Below are 22312 nucleotides of genomic sequence, written 5' to 3'. Positions count from 1 at the left end.
AGGTCGATGTGATGTTATTCCGCATGGAATTTCTTTAAAAGATAACACACCTATCCGGATTCCCTATCGGCGTATTCCTTTGCATTCTGTTGCTGAGGTTAAATTGATGTTGCAGGAAATGCTGGAGCAGGGGATAATTCGCCCCTCTAAGAGCAGTTTTGCTAGTCCAATTGTTTTGGTGAAGAAAAAAGATGGTTCCTTGCGTTTATGTGTGGACTATCGAAAGTTGAATGATCGTACCATAAGGGATTCATTTCCTCTACCGCGTATTGATGAGGTTCTTGAAGTGTTGGGTAATTCATGTTATTTTTCTACTCTTGATTTGTCTCATGGGTTTTTTCAGGTTATAATGGAGGATGAATCAATCGACAAAACAGCGTTTAGAGTTCCGTGGGGCCTTTACGAATTTGCTCGAATGCCTATGGGGTTGACAAATAGTCCGTGTACGTTTCAGCGAGTTATGGAATACGTGTTGGGAGACATGAACCTTTCTGAAATTGTATTGTATCTTGATGATATTCTTGTGTTTTCTTCTACCTTTGAGCAACACATTGCCCGATTGGATCGTGTGTTTAGTAGGTTACAAAGTTATGGTCTTAAAGTCAAAGGGAAAAAATGTGATCTTTTTCAGACTGAGGTCGCTTACTTGGGACACGTCATTTCCGCAAAGGGTGTAGCGGTTAACAAGGATAAAATCGAGAAAATACTTTTGTGGCCAACTCCTAAGAACCGTACGGAGTTGAAATCATTTCTTGGTCTTTCGTCTTATTATAGGCGGTTCATTCATAATTATTCTACAATTTCAGGTCCGTTGCATCAAGCTACGTGTACAAGTGACAAACAAGCGGGAAAGCTTGTTGATTTTCAATGGGGTGAAAGCCAGGAAGTTGCATTTAGTGAGTTGAAACGTGTTTTAACTAAACCTCCTGTTTTGATTTATCCTAGATTTGACCAACAATTCTACATTGAGGTTGACGCTAGTTTAAAGGGACTGGGGGCATGTTTACTACAGGAAATTGATGGTGCACTTCACCCAGTTGCTTACGCCAGTCGAAGTTTACGAGGGGCTGAGCGCAATTATTCGAATATGTCTAGTTTTAAACTAGAGTTACTTGGACTGAAATGGGCCGTTGTTGACAAATTTTCATCATATATTCAAGGTTCTAAAGCAATAGTTTATACTGATCACAATCCATTATCATATTTAAAGACTGCTAAGCTTGGCGCTACGGAAATGAGATGGGTGTCTCAATTAGCAATGTTCGATATTGTTGTTAAGTATAAACCAGGTGCGGTTAATAAGTGTGCGGATGCGCTTAGTCGTCGTCCTACGGATGGTTGCGAAGCAGACTCCAATGAGCTACATGTTGTTGCATCTTGTTTGGCTGCAAGTCTTAAGTTAAAGCCAGCTGAAAATGTACAAATTGATAGCCTTCCTCATCAATCTTCTGTTTTACCATCTTATTCTTTTTGTCAGTTATCTACTTTTCAGAAAGAAGACAATGAGCTTGCTGAAGTTTGGAGATTGTGGACACGTGGTTGGAAACCGGGCAATGGTCATGATTCAAATGTTTCAATACCGTCCAGTTGGTTGAGGGAGTGGGATAAATTTACAGTATACCAGGGAGTTTTGTATCGTAAAATAGAAGATTCAATTAAGGGTTGTGTACTTCAGCTTCTTGTCCCTCTGAAATTGCGTTCCTTACTCATTGAACTATGTCACGACAAGTGGGGTCATCAGGGTATGCAGCGTACGATGGACTTGCTTAAACTTTGTTGTTTTTGGCCTGGTTTGAGTTTTGATGTTAGGAAGTACGTTTCGAAATGCTGGAATTGTACCGTTTCTAAAGCACCTACACCTACTATTCGACCGCCTATGCGTCATGTCATTGCTTTTCGGCCATTGGAAATACTCGCCATAGATTTTCTGAAGTTGGATAAGGGTAAATGGGGATATGAAGATGTGCTAGTTTTTACTGATGTGTTAGTAAATTTTCTCTTGCAGTACCATGTAAAAATCAAACCGCTGAAGTTGTTGCTCGTGTTTTGAGAGATGTCTGGTTTGTGTATTATGGTTTACCGGAGAGATTGCATTCTGATCAAGGGAAGTCCTTCGAGTGTAATGTTATTAGAGAGGTTTGCAAGCTGTATGGTATTGTAAAATCTAAAACTACTGCTTATCATCCTCAGGGTAACGGTCAATGTGAGAGGTTGAATAAAACACTTTGTAGGTTATTGCGATCACTGGATCCATGCGAACGCCGTAAGTGGCCGGAATTAATACAGCATATCATATTCATGTATAATTCTACACCTCATGCTATTACCAGAGTAACCCCGTATCTATTGATGTTTGGAAGGGAGCCTGTCTTACCGATTGATCATCTTTTGGGTAATTTGAATAATGACTGGTCTGAGGAGTATGTGCAACAGCAGTCTAAATTGGTTTCGCGTGCCCAAGATGTTGTATCGGCTAGGTTGCGTCAAGCAGCGGAAAATGAGGAAGACCGATACAAAGTTAAAGTTTCCGAAATCATTAAAGTATGTGATCGGGTGTTGTTGCGCAAGCAAGCATTTAAAGCGAGACATAAACTTGAGGATAAATATTTTAGTTGTTCTTATATTGTAGAAACCATCAATTCCACTGGAGATGTATATGGTATTCGTCCATCAACTGGCGGTGAACTTTTGAAAGTTAATCGAAGGCGTCTGATTTTGGATCCTCGTGTGGAAAAGTTTGATTGTGATTTGGACGATGTTTTGCCACATGGTGTGGTTTCTCTGGATGGAAATGGTGAAGGGTCTGAACATTTCAACAATGATAGTGGTTCTAGTTCTGAGTCGGATGATGATATACCCGGTGTTATTGTTAGTTGTGACCTGCCTCCAGTATTGAGTGATAGTGAGCCAATAGTTCCTCTTAGAAGGTCTACTCGTAGTACTCGAGGAACTCATAGTAATCCTTTTCGTTTCCCTAAATCTGTTTTGGAATGATACCTGGTGTTATGTGCCTTGTTAAATTTGCTGGTTAACTTCTCCTCTTGTCTATTTTCGTTTGTTTCTCCTTTTGGGGACAAAAGGATCTCAAGCGGGGAAGGTGTAGTGAATCTATATTTTTTTTGTATTTTTTATGTTTCTTCTCTTTTATAGGTTCTCCTTTTGGGGACAAAAAGATTTTAAGCGGGGAACATGTCATGGATCAGTTGTTGTTCGTGTGCGTTCTGCGTATTTGCATATAAGTGTCTTGCTGCTAGTTGTTTTGCGAGCATTGTGTTTGGCGCATTTGCATATAGGTGATGTTTTGGTTAACTACCTGGTTTTTCTGTCTGCGCGTCAGAAAAGCTTTTGTTGCAAACACAGGAAGATGTGATTTTTGTTACCGTGTTGTATATATATATTATTAAGCCGTTGTTGAAGTTACCATTTAGAAATGGTTGATTGCTGTACGATCTTTCGTTCTTAGTTAGTAAATACATCATTCAAGTTGATTCAGGGTTTTTTTCCTTTCTTCGTTCTCTTTATTTTCTGAGTGACGTTGAGTTGTACACAATAAATGGTCTGATAACGGCAATCAACAACTTGTTGTCTTTCTGTTGGTCTTGATATTGCATTCATTTGAGCCAAGCCTCGCACGCTTGATACCCGGGGAGAAAACTTCCAAATCAATCCGGGCATGGTCTCACGTACCACGACATTATTTCCTATATATCTGTGATTTCTTTTTTAAAGTTTATTAATGTTAAAGCTATAATTAGGTTGGCACCAAGATTCAAAGTACAATATCACTTTTCAACAATATTTTCATATATACCATCCATAATATTCCATTTTGTATAATTTTCAATTTTTACTGGTGAGGCTTGGTTATATTTTGATGGCTTGATTGATTATATGATTTTTAATATCGAAGTATATGTGGACACATTGTTTAGTGGTGTATTTTATACTTTTTTTTCCTCGCAAACATGGGCTCTTATATGCATAATTATTCAGGGGATTATCCACTAAAGATAAATAAAAGTTCACTTTTGCTTTTCGATTTTGTAAATTAATAAACTATAACTAGTGTTTCAATATTGATTGATAAGTTGATTGATTGATAATGCCATAAAATGCAGAACGGTAATAAATAACGCGCGAATAAATAAAGGCCATTGTCGTTATTGGACGCGAGTACAATTTTCACATCGCCTGTTAGCAGGAGGCAGCGAGTATACCACCACAAGCATGGAGTGAAGATTACTCCATCATGATGCAACAAGTAACTGTGGCCTTACTTACCGTCGTACCCGGACGGAAAATGAATGACTATCTCTGAGTTGACGACGCAAGTTTCTATAAATGTCACCAATCCTGGTAATTTTATTTAAAGATTGAGAAACAAATATGATATAACAATAACAATAACATTGTCATTGATAATGTCAATATCCTTCCTTCTTTGGTCAGCGTTGATAATTTAAATTATGCTGTACTGTAGCCTCAAATATTAATGCCAGATTGGGAAAAATAATGCCAAATCCCCAAAATGTGGAGGTATATTCAGAGTGTCATTTCGACGATCGAACATTCTCTACTTCTACGGAGCGCCATTTATGCCTTTATTTACTTCCGAAATAGAAATAGTACAGTACTACGGTAACTGGTTCAGTGGATCAAATTTAGCACCAGTGGAGCACAGTGATATAAAATAGAAATAAGTCACTAAGTTGATTGGTGGAATGTTTGTGAATATTTGAAGACGTTTGTCATGTGACACGTCTTCATAACGAGGCTGTCATTCATAGGCGTATAATAATACGTACGCAGTGACGGTGTGCGTTTATACACATCAACAAGTGTATACGTACGGACGGTGCTTTATTTAACGTCAATTTAAACTATTATTGGTTGAAGGTTCTTTGTAAATTCTTTTATTAATGACATATTTGGATATTTTTAAAATAATTTATATAATCTATTTTTTACTTGTTTTTTAGTTTTAAACTTATGTGTTAGAGAAAAGACATTATTAGTTAAATTGTTGTTTTTTGAAGTTTCTAATTGTGTTATATATTATTTCTATTTTATTTTTGTTTTGTTTTGAGGAGCCTATTCACCACAAGCTTTGCTTTCTTTTAGGCTCCTCCACTGTATATTTATATAGTTGTAAAGTGAAATAAATAAATGAAATGAAATGACATGACATTGAATGTGTAGGCCGATCGGATTGGTTTGTGAATATTTTACTGTGATTGTCATGTGACACGTCTTCATAACCAGGCTGTCATCACAATGTGTACGCAATGGCATCGTGAGAATGTGTGTATACGCTTAAACTACCTACTAGGCCTACATACAGAAAATGTGTAATATTTTATATTATACAATTATTACAGGTTTCAGGTGATGTATTATTTCTTAGAATGACTTCCAAGGAATTGTAATAAAAGTTTTTACGAGATAAGAAAAAAATGAGAATTGATGAATTATTATTTTAAAAGTATTTTTACATCGAATAAGCATATTTGAATACCTACCGGTATGGTGCCATCAATATTCGACAATACAGTGTCACATATCTCTCTTTAAAAAAGAAACAAATATTTATAAAAAAAAATATCCGTCGAGGTCCGAACCCCAGCCGATAGCACTCAAAACTGAGCATTACCCGTTAGGCCACCAAGTACATGATTGAAAAGCTGATAATAGTCTATTTATACGTGTATTACGTAATTGATCATTACGTCATAAATATCCTATTAACCTTGCTAAAACCAAAATGATCAGTTAGTTCAGTCGTCTGAGCGTCGTGTTAACACACGTCAGGCCCGTATGCAGCATTTATAATGGGGGGGGGGGGGTGCGAGCGAAGCGAGCAACAATGGCTGGGGGCCAGGGGGCCGCCAAGGGTCCCCAGTCAGGGTCCAGGGGCCGAAGAGCCTGGAAAAATTTGCGTTATTTGACGTTCTAAAGACTGATGTAAGACTCTCTGTTGTGGCTTGGGCTAGTTGAACGATGGACACCAGAACTTAACGCTTTCATGATGAGGCCAACTCAGCAGGGGTGGCGCCAGGATCTTCCCGACGCGGGGGCTACATTCCCCGACGAGGGGGCTATGCGAGCGAAGCGAGCATCACTAGGCTGAGGGCCAGGGGCCGCCAAGGGCCCCCGGTGGGGGTCCAGGGGCTTTATTATTAATAAATTAATTAATTAATAACTTTATTATTAAATTAAAATAAGTGCTGTCTGTGCATATATTTGGTTTTGTCAATTATGTATTGTAGTAATATTCCTGTTGAAATATTGAATCCTGACAAGATAGCATGTATTTCATTTTGTAAAGCATGGTATATACTAAAAAAAAAAAAACATTCAATCTAATAGCTGTTTCAAGCATTCATCATATTACATTATTTAAACATTCATTTTGTTTCTTTTTTATTTTCTTAATATTTTTAGAACCAGAGTCCTCTAAGTCAATGCTTTCAGCCATCAAAGACCAACGTCAGCCTTTTACTCTTATGATAGACGAGTCCAATGACATTGTATGCGACAAGGAGTGTGCAATAATGGTTCGATACTTTAGTGAGTCATCAGGGAAGGTTTGTGTTGGTTTTCTGGACATGCCTGTTTGCAATGTTGGAACTGGTGCAAAGATCTTTGATTGTGTAAATGAAACATTGGTGGAGAAGCATGGTATTCAGTGGGAGAATGTCGCAGCCTTTTCATCCGACAACTGTAATGTGATGATAGGTAGGTACAAAATAGCTATAGTTACTGTATCATTACCCAGTATTGTTTGTTCCAAAGTCAAAAGTTTACTCTTTACAATTCGATTGCATCATATATCAAAACTTGATTGGTTATTTGTTGTTGAGAGTCGTTATCAATGCCACATGAAATAGATTGAACATAAATTGATTGAACACAAAAATTGATTTAACATAAAATTATTAATGATAATCAATAAAACAACTTATAGTAAAGAATGCCGAAGCAGAGTTGATATTGACTGTTCTGCACTAAACTAATTATATAAATCAATTCTATTCTGTATTCTTACAGGTAAGAGGGATTCAGTTCTATCAAGAATTAAACAGAGAGCACCCTTAATATACAGTGTTGGTTGCCCAAATCATTTGGTGAACATTTGTTGTAAGACCGCATACAAAGAGCTGGACTTGAACCCAGAGAACCTAATCATTGATATCTACTACTACTTTGATAAATCAAGTAAGCGTTGTCATGAATTAAAAGAATTCCAGGATTTCTGTGTTGTAGCTGAAGAAAGAGTTAAAAAACATTGCCCCACAAGATGGTTATCACTGGGAAAGTCGCTGAAGCACTTAATTTCACAATGGGATGCCTTCCAATCATATTTCAACTCAAAATCTGACAATCAAAAGAGCAGATCTATATCAGAAAGATTAAACAACCCCATGATGAAAGTTTATTCCCATTTTTTGATGTCTGTAGTACCAGTTTTTGATAAGTTTAACCTAGTGTTTCAACAGAAAGCATCTTGTATAAACTCTCAGACTGTGTGGAAGAATTGCTTCGCAACATTGCTATGAGACTAGTGAAACCTCAGCATATTAGATGTGTAACATCAATGAAAGACTTAGATGTTTTGTGTATTGACAATCAATGGGACAATGTAAATTTAGGTATTGGAAGAGACGCAAAATTGCTATTAATGACTGAGGAGATAAGTGATTTGCCGAACCGTACCATTGATAAATTTTATGATGATGTCAGACGCTATCTCACTAAGAGTTTTTGTAAGATTATGGAGAAATTTCCTCTTAACTGTGAAGTTATGAAAAACTTGAAGGTTGTTTGCCCTTCTGAGCAAGATGCATTGACAACCGATGTTGCTGGAATCTTAGCAGGCAGGTTTAGGAACTACTTTAATGATGAGGATCTTTGTAATTTAGAAAGTGAAGTTGTGGACTATCAGGCTACCAACCTTAACAATTTAATCAAAGACTATGCTAAATTGCCAATAGATGAATACTGGCACAAAGTTTCGTCTATAACTGATGTATCAACTGGCAATGGACGATTTTCTCAGCTTTCTAAGTTGATGAAACTGCTACTTATTTTACCACACTCTAACTGTGATGTGGAACGTGCCTTTAGTGTTATGAAACATATTAAGACACAATTCAGAGCAAGTCTCTCCCACTCTACTTTAGTTAACCTTATGTCATGCAAGATCAATTTATTCACAGATTTACAATGTCATGCCTTTAAACCTACTAAAGATGTACTAGCAAATGCTCGTAAAGCAACATCTATGTATAACGAAAGTCTTAAAAAATAAAAAATTAAGGACAAAAACAGCAATACTATAATATAAAGGTGTAAAGAGATAAAATTTAAATTATTATATATGTAAATACTGTATGGAATAGTGATGATTAAATGTATTTTTATTGTACTTTTAAAAATGTGTTTTCATATTGTAATGTTGTTCGCGCGTTACAGCAAGGCGCCATGCACCGCAAAACCAAATTTAACTTTCACGACAAAATCTCCAGGAATTTGACTTCTACAACTTGGGACCCCTGAGGGGGCGAAGCCCCCGGAAGCAACGCGTTCTAGCGTCATTTGAGGTCTTTTTAATCAGATTTAGGGTAGCCATTTTTTCCATTTTTAATAATGCATAAATAAAATACTGCGTGCAAAAAAACGATGCGCGATGACGGTTTCAATCCATATTTTTCAATTTAAAAAATAAAAGTTCAAAGAAAATTTTGAAAAATAGAGTTGGAGGTCCCGGAAATTGGACTTATTATACTTTAAAACATGAAAAAAAATATATAAGTCCCTATCATGGGTTGTGACTGAGCTAAGAAATGTTTGAAAAATAGAGATGTTAGGTCCCGGAAAATGTACTTCGAAATATGACCAGCTTTGTTGTTGGGGCTGAGCTAAGAAAATGTTTAAAACTAGAGCTGCAGGTCTTCAAAAAATTGCATTTTATACTTTGGAAACATCAGGCCTAGAGGCTTAAAAAACGCAAGCGTAGACCTTTTTCAGTCGGGGAAAAAAGTTTATTCCTCCCAGGTGTATGCATGCGTACCATCTGGACTTCCGAGTGGTGAGAAATTCATGACATACAGGATATTGAAAATGTAATAACTATAGCTATAATGTTGGCTAAACGAAAATGGCATGTTTTTTTGTTTAGTAATGGATGAAAAATTTATTTTAGGTGCCCCACGGTACAGAAGGTTACTTGTAAATTAAAAAATTGGTGAACAAACGAACAATTAACATAATTCGTTTTTGCTGTAGTGTAGCGTACGTCGACGCAGTACACGACGTAACCGTCGGTAAACTTCGCCTGGAAAATAACACATTACACATTTTGGTCCCTGGATGAAACTTTTTTTTTCTCTCTTTTGTGGCGCAAACACCACTTTTATTCACATTCATATTATCTCATATTACATAAAATCGTATTATTTAACTTGTAAATGTCGTTACAGTTCATAAGTAACATTTTTACATATATGAATGTATTACTCCTTTTTTCATTAATTTTCGTATATTTTGTTATACACTTGACAGGATCATCATTGTCATCTATCCCGTTTTAAAATAGTTCACACATTTTCATTTGTTTGTTTTCATTTTACAACCCGGATTATACAATATATTTATATACATGATAAAAAAAACAATAATAACTCAGTACCACCAGTAACCCGTATCACTGTAATTCTTTTTCGGTTAATCGTATCAAATTAGAAATTATATTATCATAATCTTATTTCTTAAAGCTACCCATTTTTCTATACTTGTTTCTTTATTGTTATATGTTTCACATTCAATGTTATATAACATATTGCTTTTAAATGAATTCCATAAAGATTTACCCACTGGCTTATTTAGTGCAGATAACATTTTTATTCTATAAATAGTAAATGCTGCAAAAGTGTAAATATAATCTATTAGCTTATCTCCCGTTCCTAGTATTAATTGTTTAAATGATATATTATTGTGATTTAAACTTACAAAGATACTAAGCATTTTCCTCCAATATTTCTGAATAAATCTACAACTAAAAAACAAATGATTTTCATTTTCAATTTCTCCACATTTGTCACACGTTTGTGTTTCCTTAACTTTCCACTGATACAGCCGTTTGTTGGTAGGCAGTATTCTATGTAACATCTTATAATTGAATTGTGCTAGTTTCTTATCTTTCATTTTACATACTTTCCGTAACCAAGAAGTTTTCCAATCAATGTTGTTATCATTGAAGTACTCTTCCCATTTTAGTTGTGACATTGGAATAATGAAATATTCTTTCACAAACCATGAGTATATTAGTTTGGTAGTATTAATCTCATACTTGGTCCCAACTAATTCATCATTATCATCACAATTGAAAATATCTACCTCCTTAATAATACGTTTCCATTGAATTGGTATTGCCTTAATAATGCACAAATACTCATTTAACCAGTTTGTTTTACATTGTAGTTTCACCAGTATTTCGTTTGATGTTAAAAAAGTGTTCTTATTAACAATGTCTTTAATACTGATAATGCCACTGTCAATCCAATGCTTGTAGAAAAGCGATTTTTTTTTTAGTTTAACGTAGTGGTTTCACCACAGTTGCTCATTCATTATATCGTTATAAGTTTCAGGTTTTTTTTTAGAGATTCTGTTATAATTTATGTAGGCTTTTATCATATTTTTGTAAAACAGTGGAATTTTATCAGAATTAACATCAATAATGTTATAACATGACATATTAAGTAAAACATTAACATCACATATTTTTTTAATATAATACATTGGAATATTTTTCCATTTAGCACCATCATCATTCATAATTCTTTTTAACCAGCCACACATGAGTGCGTTAACATGAAGAGTAAAATTAGGCATTTTAATGCCTCCCATCTCAACATCACCAATTAGAGTTTTTCTTTTTATCTTTTCCCTTTTATTGTTCCAAATAAAATTATATATTAGATTTGTAACTTGTGTATATACATATTTTGGAACATCAGTGATATTTGCGGCATATGTTAATTTAGATAGTGCAAGAATTTTCAGGATTATTATTCTACCAAAAATTGAGAGATTTCTAGCATTCCATTGTTTTAAAGTCTTTTCTAGCTCTATTAATTTAACATCCCAGTTTTTTCTGGTACATTCTTCTGTATTATATCCTACATATATGCCTAAAATTTTGATCGGGTGTTTTACCCAACTTAATTCTAAAGGTCTATCTATTCTGTTCTTCCATTTACCAATCCAAAAAGCATTGGTTTTTTTTTTATTTAGTGTCATTCCAGATACTTCACAAAAACGTTCAATTACACTGACTGCTGACTTAATACTTTTGTCATTACCAACATACAAAACAGTATCATCGGCTAATTGGCTTATTCTAGCTTCTATGTTATTTTCATTATTTGGAAGTTTAATACCCTTATAGTCATCTTTGTTTCTTATTCTAGATGCCATTACTTCAACCACTAAAATGAATAACAGAGCAGATAGAGGACAACCTTGTCTAATACCTCTTTCCATTTTAAAATTGTTTGAAACCCAACCATTGTTAACTGTGACACATTCAACGTTATTGTATAATACTTTTACCCAGTTACAAAAGAACATTCCAAAGTTAAACTTTTCTAGAACATTGAACATAAAATCTCTACTAATAGAGTCAAAAGCCTTCTTAAAATCTACGGTAATTATTGCCCCTTCGATATCATTACACTTGGCCGGAATAGATACTCTACCAGCCAAATTCTTCAAAGATGGGGCTTCTGCAATAGCAAAACCATTAACTCATATTATTAAGTTGTCCTTCACATCCGGTATTGTACCCAAAGAATGGAAATTAGCGAGAGTCATCCCAATTCACAAAAAGGGTAGTAAAACGGTGGTAGGTAACTATCGTCCGGTGTCTATACTCTCGGCTTTTTCTAAAGTTGTTGAAAGACTAGTACATGACCAATTGATGGAATACCTTAATTCTAAATCACTTATCTATGATTTCCAATGTGGGTTCCGAGCAAATTTTTCGACAGATCTTTGTTTAATTCACCTAACTGACCATATTAAAAAGAATTGGGATAAAGGTAATTTAACAGGTATGATAGTCTTAGACCTACAAAAGGCTTTCGATACTGTAGACCATCAGATTTTACTAGGCAAAATGAGAGCATTAGGATTGTCCCAAACAGTAATAGGTTGGTTTAAATCATATTTAACAGATAGATGGCAGGTAGTTGATAATTGTGGTACTCTTTCAACGTGGAAAAAAATAACATGTGGGGTCCCTCAGGGGTCAATATTGGGCCCACTGTTGTTCTTAATGTATGTGAATGATATGGAATCTGCATTGAGTTGTAAACTGCTCCTTTATGCCGATGATTCTGCTATAGTTGTATCTGATAAAAGTGTCGCCAATATACAAAATGTATTGTCAAAAGAATTAAAATCTATTAATTCTTGGTTATTAGATAATAGATTGTCATTGCATCTAGGCAAAACGTATTCAATTCTATTTGGATCTAAACGTAAACTCAGAAATCAACAAGAATTGAAAGTTACATGCAATGATTATATAATCACAAACAAACCTACAGTAAGTTATCTAGGACTTGAACTCGATAACAATCTAACTGGAGATTATATAGGTAAATCAGTTATAAAGAAAGTAAACTCAAGGGTAAAATTTTTATATAGAAATAGAAAGTACTTAACTTTCAGAGATCTTAAGTTACTAGCAAATAGTTTGGTGTTATGCCTTTATGATTATGCTTGTAGCGTGTGGTACTCTGGATTAAAAAAAACATTAAAAGTTAAATTGCAAACTGCACAAAATAAGACGGTCAGATGTATTCTTGGTCTTGAACCAAGAGATCACATTGGGGCTAATGAATTAAACAAACTGAATTGGCTCCCAGTAGACTTAAGAGTTAAACAGATAAAACTTTGTCACATGTATCGTATTATTAATGGATTAAGCCCTACGTTTATGAATGATGGTATTAGTAGAGCAAATGTAATTCACCAGTACAATACTAGATTTGCAACTCAATCAATTTATAGACCATATATAGGTAACCACTCCCAAACAACCTTTGTTAACACGGCAATAACGTCATGGAATCACCTGCCAAAATTGATACAGTGTTCAGAAACCATCAATCAATTCAAAAGAAATATCAGGAAACATCTCAAAGAGGTTATGCTTGAAAGATTATAATTTATATTTATATTGTTACTACATGTGTTATTGTTTATTGTAAATGTTTATTCTTATGGTGTTTTTATCCTTAAGGGCCACAATGGAAATAAGTTTGACCTTTGGTTACTTTTTTGTGTTACCCTGAATTCATTCTTTGTATTTTTTTTATGTTGTGTTATTTTATGAATTCGAATAAAGAAATGAAAATGAAAAAACTGTATAATAAAGCAGGTCTTCTATTAACCGAATGTTTTCACCAGCGAAACGGCCTTTTATATAACCTTTTTGGTCTGAACTTACTATTGATTTAATAACCATTTTAAGTCTGTTACTTAATACATGTGCAAGAATTTTGTAATCGGTGTTTAAGAGGGTAATGGGACGCCAATTATTCAAATTTTCTCTTTCTCCATCCTTGAACAAAAGGGTGATTACACCTCGTTTTTGCGAAAAGGATAATTCTTGAGAATTATAACTTTCATTTAACGCATCGCAAATTAAATGTTTAATATTATCCAAAAGAACACATAAAATTCAACACTTAGACCATCCGATCCAGGTGTTTTATTTTTTTCCATCATTGAAATGGCCTTTTTACATTCATCAATAGTGACGTAACCTTCACAATTTTCTTTTTCTATTTCTGAAAGCTTGTTTATAATAGAATTACAAAGATATTTATTAATTTTTCCAGGGTTTATAACATTTTTTGCGTATAAACCTTCGAAATGTTGTATTTGTTCCTTTAAAATATCAATTGGGCTCGTTGCTAAGCTCCCATCTTTAGTAATTAAACTTTTTATGTGTTTCTTTTTACTTTTGGATCTTTCTAACCCAAGAAAGTATTTTGTATTCCGCTCGCCTTCCTCTATCCATTTTACTCTGGACCTAATTTGCGCGCCTTTTGCTTCTACATTATAAATGTTTTCAAGCTCTATTTTTTTGTTTTCAATTTTATTTTCAATGGTTATATCACAATTTTGAGTATTCATAATTGTTTCATTTAAGTTTTTTATTTGTTTTTGTAATTTTTCTTTCTTTTTATTCTGGTTTTAATTTTTTTGTTTTCCGTATGCAATTGAAAATTCTTTTATTTTTGTTTTTACAAGCTCCCATAACAAACTTGCACTTACAGGTTCTCTATTATTTTTTAGTATTGAAACATCAATTATTTTAATTACTAATTTTGTAAATGTTTCATCTTTCAGAAAGCTATTGTTGAACATCCATAAACCAGGACCGCGTATTTTTTCATGCAAATCTATTTTAATTGATACCGCCTGGTGATCTGTGAGAATGGCTGGACGAATGTCACAGGCTAAAACATCTCCATTTGAAAAGAGATCTTCTGATATTAACCAGTAATCCAGCCTACGGAAAATGTTGTTAAATCTCTTACGCCACGTAAATTGTCGCTTATTCATGTTTTTGGATCTCCAAATATCATTTAAATTTAAATTTTTCATTAGGTTTTTAATCGTAAAAACAGATTTATCAGACCTATTTGCGCTACCTTTTTGGTCAATGTCACTATTCATGATGCAATTCAGATCTCCACCTAGAATGATAGAATTACCCTTCCCTCCATCAAAGTCATTGTAACATTTGTGTATGGTCCTAAAGAATGCACTTCTATTTTTGCTTTCATTAGGAGCATAAATATTTATAATGTCCAATTCCTTTTCATTTATCATTAAATTAAGAAATATATATCTTCCATCAATATCAGTTAACTTTTTAACAATTTTGCATTCAAGACCTTTTCGTAATAGTATCGACACTCCTCTACTATGTGAATTACCTATACTATGGATCGCTTCACCTTCCCAAACAAAGTTTGATTTATTAATAATCTCATTTGTTAGATGGGTTTCCTGAAGCAGACATATATCCGCTTTTTGATCTTTTACCCATTGGAATAGCTTATGTTGCTTATTTATATTTCTAGCTCCTCTAACGTTTAGTGTTATACAATGTAAATTCATAAGATTAGAGTAAAGAGCTTCCTAGGGAAATTACAATATTTAGAATACATATTATTAAGATTAAATTACTTGTTTTTGTTTCTCTTTCTTAAACTTCTTTTTTCAATACTCTTTGTTTTTTCTTCTGTCCTGCCTTCATTTCCGGACTGTTCCTTCAGATCTCTCGCTGCTTTCTTGTTTGTGCTAACACTTTTACTTTTTTGCATACTTTTTTCAAAGTAGTCAGTTACCTTCTTCTGTTCATGCTCCTCTCTTTCCCCAACTTCCTGCTCCTCTCTTTCTTCAGCTTTCTGGTACTTTCTTCCCGGTACTTCTTGTTCCTCTCCTTCTTCAACTTCCTCCTCCTCTCTTTCGTCCACTTCCTGCTCTTCTCTCTGCTCCTCTCTGTCATCATCTTCCTGCTCATTTTGGTTTGTGTGTTGTTCTATAGTGATCACACTTGTTTCTTTCTGCGCATTTTCATCATCTGATGATTCACTACTTCCATCAATACTAAACACTTCATCATGTGTTTCTGTATCAGATTGTACCGTAGCTCTTTTCCCGTAGTGGTTATCGTTAGCATTACTATTTTTTGGGTTTTCAAAGTTAAAAACCGATTCCCAAACTTTATTAATGTATGCACCAGGTGAACCAGATGATGATACATTATGCGCTTCAACATTACATCTGTCCCTAGTATGCCCTGGTAAATGAACGAACAATTAACATAATTCGTTTTTGCTGTAGTGTAGCGTACGTCGACGCAGTACACGACGTAACCGTCGGTAAACTTCGCCTGGAAAATAACACATTACACATTTTGGTCCCTGGATGAAACTTGATATCACGCGTCTCGACCCAACGTTGAACGATTCGTACAAAGGGATACCGCCAGACAAGTGCGTACCTAGCTATTGTTTAGTAGTAATTAGATCGCTGGCAATAATGAATGCATATAAAGTGCATAATATCACTCTGACGTACTCTCACGGTCAATGAAACATCGCTTTGGCCTAGATTTTAGTCCTCGTGGGGTTCTACTGTGACGTCGGTTTTCTCGTGCTACATTTTCTGGGCATATTCACTTCAATTGTAATAGCGTCTTGAGCACTTTTAGTGGATAAGTGCGCTATATAAATTGTTATGTTATAATTATTATTATATTATATTACAATAGGACCAATGTTGTACTTGATGAATATTCAAGTAACGTCAACATAGGTAAGCAGAATCAAGGTAACCACTATCACTGATGAAGACAAGTTAGATGACAAGAATATAGAGGCCGTTTCTTTATTTTGTTCGCACCAAAGATTCAGTGTATTTTAAATTCTACTTGCCAAAATGTTAGAGTGTCGACTAGAGACCACCACCGCTAAAATTAAGTGTCGTGGTGGTCCGTGTTCACGTACGGATTTTGTTTGAGAATCGAATTATTTTCTATTAGACGACGAATATTCAGTACAAGTCAAATATTAAAACGCATCATTAAGCATAATATTCTAAGCCTATTCTACAAGTTTGACACACCCTGCTGGCCACGGAAATGAGTTTTCTTTGACCGTTTTAAGTTTACGCGACTGTTGAAAAGTCGGCTTTTGTGAGATAAAGTGTCTTTCTCTATAAATTAACTAAAATAATAGAAAACAAAACACTGCAGAATTGATCCTAATTTCCCCAGGCACTTGCTAAATATCATGTATTCAGCGGAGTTTCGTTGTCGACTTTGCTGTTTTAAAAATTAACCCTAAGGCCTATCGACTCGAGAGAAGAAGATACCTCGAGTGCATTACACCGGATACTTCGCGGCATTAATAATAACAAATATTTATTGCGACTAGCTAGTTACATCGGAAATTCGTGGGTTTTGCGGGGGGAAGGGGTTGGGTTGATGTAAAAATATAAAATGCGAAGGCTACGATGAAAGACGTTCACAAAAGCATTAACATTAAAGTAACTTCAGGGATAAAATTTATAAAATATAAACTTTAAATAACCCCAATTTATTATTCGTCAGCGGTAAAGAACAACGCGCATCGTAAAATAATCCCCCCTTAAAAAAAATGCCCGGAATTACCCTTTAAGACAATCCAATCTAGTGATGATGTCGCGTTGTGTCGCAATTCTGCGTTGATTGAGAACCCATGTACACCACTTGAGAACCCCTTTACAAACTTAGACGACGAAGAAATGATCAGTGCTTTATAGCAGGATGGCTTTTAGTTTTTTGGTATAGGCTTTAGTTTAATCATAATAATAATAAATAAAACACGTTCCATTTATCCAATATAGTAAAAAGCCGTCTGAATGTCGCAATAGGCATATTACACCAGATGCGAGTACCGTGGTAGCCTATATCAATTTCTTTCGGAAAAATGTCATCCATAGGTCTACTTTGATTTACTATAGGTAGATCGCCCAAATGTAGTTAAACTGAGCTTCCCTTATGATACCCCTATGGTATTGGCGCGTGTGATAGCAAAAATATGTACTATTTGTAAAACGAACAGCTAAGAGTGGAAAATTTAGATTGGATCAAAGATGGCAGATAATTAATTAATTTAGATGTAGTATTAAAACCCTTCCCAGTGCAATTCCGTTTTTTACTCGTGGTGGATGCGCAAAATGTATAAGTTTGTGTAACGAACAAAGTGCAAACTTTCCTATTTTTACATTCGTCCACGCCACTACACAAGTGATGTAGTTTTAATTACATTATTTATTACTATTTGGTTTTTAGATTAAATTCGAACAAAAAACCCACACTGCATGTGTGCTTTATACCTCCCCCCCCCCCTTTTTTTTTTTTTCTTAAAACAATCATTTCTTACCATATGTTACCCAAGTATTTGATGCTACTATTCATGTTTGCGTATTCAGAAATATTACAGTAAACAATATATCCATCTCTTTAAGACTAAACGATTTCACAAAGACAAAAACAGTTTTTTTGAGTATTTGGATTAAATCCTGATAAGTCACATGAAAGGACCCTAACGGAAAAAAGCTCCTAATCTTCCTTATAGGCTATTTTGAATATTTTCTATAAATGTATTTTTGTAATGAGTTTATGTAATGTTATAATTTTGTACGTGGCCTATCTTTAAAATGATTTTTCAAATTAATTCAACCAAGCATAACTTCCAATATAAGGGCGTGTATTGAACAAATTTATAATAAAAGTGTTTAAAAAAATATTTTTATAATTAAGTTTCCAGAATGTACAGTATGCCTCAACAACTGAAAAAGCCTATCGATATTTTAAGTACTAATATACAGGGTGTATGTAATTATTATTATGTGTTTATTTGCATTAGGACAGCAATTAAGAAACAGTATTATTTTTTACCTGATATTAAGAATGTTTTATTGTGTTGTCTACACTAAATATATCGTTGTATATATCTATATATATGTATTTGAAAATAAAGTTTTATTTTTGGAATAAACTGTTTGTGTGCAGCACTAGTGTTCGGTACGGAAACTGGAATAAAGTTGACTTGATAACACTTTTTTAGAACCGGTCGTGGCAATTTTGCCAAAATATTATAATCTGGAAACATTTTTCACATATTAAATATGTATTGTCCCCCTCAAAAAAAGAATTATTGACATTTTTTGTTGAATATTCCATTTTAATGTAACAAAATAGTTATCCACATTTACCAAAAAATCAGATCGAAAAAAATGTATTTACCTTAAAAAATGTTAATTTGGCTGCCAGCCAATGGATTTTTGGTTGAATTTAACCATTTATTTTGTCATTTTTATAAGTGAAAACATTTTTTTTTTCGTTTTTTTTTCTACGGAAGTGATTAACTTTATTAAAACTACAAAATAACGTATTCAAAGTCTGATTTAATTAATCATGTTTTTGGGAGACAATACATCTTTAAGAATACATTCAGGAAAAGGACAGCAAAATGAATGACGTGGAACTTTAATAGCAGCGGCTCTGACAGTACACACAAGACACTTGATAGGCTGCCTTTTGACGTCATTTTGCCGCAAATGTTTTAGATTTTTTGGTCCGTCTGCCGGGGTGTCTCTTTTTAGAAAAATGAGAGCTGTACATTAATGATGTCTAACATCCCCTGACCTGCAGCAGTCACTGCAACGTTTCGGGCTGGTCCGCCGATTTTTATAAATAAATTATTTGATCGGGATTTAGTCGTCATTGCTCTCATTAAAAACAAATAATTACGGCTTGTTTCACATTACGGTAGGCCTACTCACGGCCATGAACAGACTGAAACAATCGATGATGAAACCAGGGAGGTATAACATTTTATACCTCCCTGATGAAACGTAAGCAATGAAAACACTAAACACAGTGAAAGGTGAGGTTTTCTTGGTTGTTTCTTGAAAGTTTCTCTTTCATTTCGACCAAAATTACAGCTAATAAATATCTAAACGGAATTGTCTACCGTTTCATAATCATTTGTTTATAGTCGATGTACAAAACAGTGTATTAAAATTATCGCCAGCTGCCAACACTGAAGTGACGTTCGCCCTCAGATAACCAGAAGGAGGGACCATGCCATACTGGAGGCGTGGCTACCCTAATGACAATTTGAATACTTTCTCTATGTCTAATGTATTCCAGCCTGCAGTTAGAAATATGGAAATATATATATCCTAAATTAACTTGACTCTCTAAATATCTCTCCTTCAAAATCAGAGAAAAACAATTTATATTTACTTTTTTTTTTAAATCCGTAGAGAATCGTTGAACCCCAGCTATTAGAATTGAGAGAATTCAAACGATAGTTAATAGAGCACTATCCGTTATGCAACAATGTGCACGAGTAATGAAGGGTGACAATAGTATAGTATTATACGCGCTTCATACTAATCATTACGTCATAAATTTGCATTTTCATGACGTAATTTTGACAAAAAACGAATCTAGTTTTAGCCTTGCGATAAACTAGAGGGTGGCAGAGCGTCATGTTGATAACACGAGTGCATGGGATCGAATTGATCCTGTCGGTCAGTGGAATAGAGTTAAAGCTATGCGAGCTTCTGTGTTTAGGGTTCACAAATTTAAACGTCCCCCCCCCCCCCCACACATCATAAGGCGTTAACATCAAAGCATTTGATGTCGTGGTACCCCCATGGCTGTGAGAGAGCCATATCGTGCTAGAAGGGAGCACACCATAATTTTATTTTTCTTTGGGACTTCCCGCTTCCTTTCGATCTCCTAAATTTTTTATGTTTGGCGCCCTCAATTTTAAGAATATTTACGTTACCATGTCAGAAATAGAAATGTGCAAAGATTCTGATGCCTAGTCTCTCTATTTGTTTAAATACATATGCATTATTGTAATAAATAATTTCAAAAAAGTTTTTATAAAGTGTTACTATATTTTTTACAATAATTTCTTAAATTTCAAGAATTGGATTGGTTGAGTTCGCATACTAAAGTAATCATGGAGAAAAGGCTCACATTAGCTTACTGTACATACGATGACATCATATGCCACAAAACATGGTTTTTTTAGTCAAGTCTCACAGAATATTCACAAAATAAAAACAGATGGACCTTCTTTATAATAATGGTGCTTTTTTTTTATAAAAGATTTAAAGGATGAAGGTATATCGAGAAAAACCCACAATATAATAATTCAAGGTACTGTATATTTATTCATAAACACATCGTACAATATCTTTATGTTGAATTCAACAAACATATATAAAATATGCAACGATCACAGCTCAAAAAACTTATTTTTAAACAGAAAATAAAACATCAAAAGAAAAAAAAACAATCACAAAAAAGTTCTCTAAAGCTATGTCTACACATTTTAGTCTCATAAAGTTTGATAGTGTAGACAGGGCTGATAAGATATATTAGTTAGGCCTATACTCAATGATATTGAAAATATAAAACAATTAAAGAGAAAAAAGATCACAAAACTTAATTATCAATGAACAATTCCTTCCCACAATGTTTAAGATGTCTCTCCTGTGTGCACTCTCAAATGTCTTCTCCTGCCATTATGATTTTTTGATTTTTTTCCTGTGTGCACTCTCATTTGAGCTTTTAAGTGCCCATTCTGTTTGAATTTCTTCCCACAATGTTCACATTCATATGGTGTCTCTCCTGTGTGTATTCTAAAATGTCTTCTCAAATTCCCAATCTGGTTGATTTTCTTTTTACAATGTTCATATTCATATGGTGTCTCTCCTGTGTGTATTCTCAAATGTCTTCTCAAATTCCCAATCAAGTTGAATTTCTTTTTACAATGTTCACATTCACATGGTGTCTCTCCTGTGTGTATTCTCAAATGTCTTCCCAAATTCCCAATCAAGTTGAATTTCTTTTTACAATGTTCACATTCATATGGTGTCTCTCCTGTGTGTATTCTCAAATGTCTTCTCAAATTCCCAATCAAGTTGAATTTCTTTTTACAATGTTCACATTCACATGGTGTCTCTCCTGTGTGTATTCTCAAATGTCTTCCCAAATTCCCAATCAAGTTGAATTTCTTTTTACAATGTTCACATTCATATGGTGTCTCTCCTGTGTGTATTCTCAAATGTCTTCTCAAATTCCCAAGCTGGTTGAATTTCTTTTTACAATGTTCACATTCATATGGTGTCTCTCCTGTGTGTATTTTCAAATGTCATTTCTGCTTGAATTTCTTTCCACAATGTTCACATTCATATATTATGGTCTCTCTCTCCTGTGTGTATTTTTAAATCTTTTTTTCAGATAGTCATTCTGGTTGAATTTCTTTCAACAATGTTCACAATCATATGGTGTCTCTCCTGTGTGTATTTTCAAATCTTTTTTAAGATTGTCATTCTGGTTGAATTTCTTCTCACAATGATTACATTCATATGGTGTCTCTCCTGTGTGTATTTTCAAATCTTTTTTAAGATTGTCATTCTGGTTGAATTTCTTCTCACAATTTTTACATTCATATGGTGTCTTTTCTGTGTGTACTCTCAGATGTTTTTTCAAATCTTTTTTGAAATCGTCATTCTGGTTGAATTTCTTCCCACAATGTTCACATTCATATGATGTCTCTTCTGTGTGCATTCTCAAATGTTTTTTCAGATTATCAATGTCTTTTAATTTCTTTTCACAATGTTCACATTCATACAAGTGTCTCTCCTGTGTGTA

The 22312-nt window shown here is 34.3% G+C and overlaps 1 protein-coding gene across 1 annotated transcript; it reads left to right on the top strand.

Moving 5' to 3' along the window:
• Window positions 1-12334: 12334 nt before the first annotated feature.
• On the top strand, window positions 12335-13231 carry LOC140052470 (uncharacterized). The gene has a single exon (XM_072098078.1). It carries the CDS (start codon window positions 12335-12337, stop codon window positions 13229-13231), a length of 897 nt encoding a protein of 298 aa, XP_071954179.1.
• Window positions 13232-22312: the final 9081 nt, after the last annotated feature.

This window comes from Antedon mediterranea, chromosome 6, assembly GCF_964355755.1.
Source record: "Antedon mediterranea chromosome 6, ecAntMedi1.1, whole genome shotgun sequence".
Taxonomy (NCBI): domain Eukaryota; kingdom Metazoa; phylum Echinodermata; class Crinoidea; order Comatulida; family Antedonidae; genus Antedon; species Antedon mediterranea.
This window is presented reverse-complemented; position numbering and strand designations above follow the sequence as displayed.

Bases quoted from the DNA above. Each gene is read 5' to 3' on its own strand.
- LOC140052470 (XM_072098078.1), top strand. From the start codon at position 12,335: ATGTATGTGAATGATATGGAATCTGCATTGAGTTGTAAACTGCTCCTT.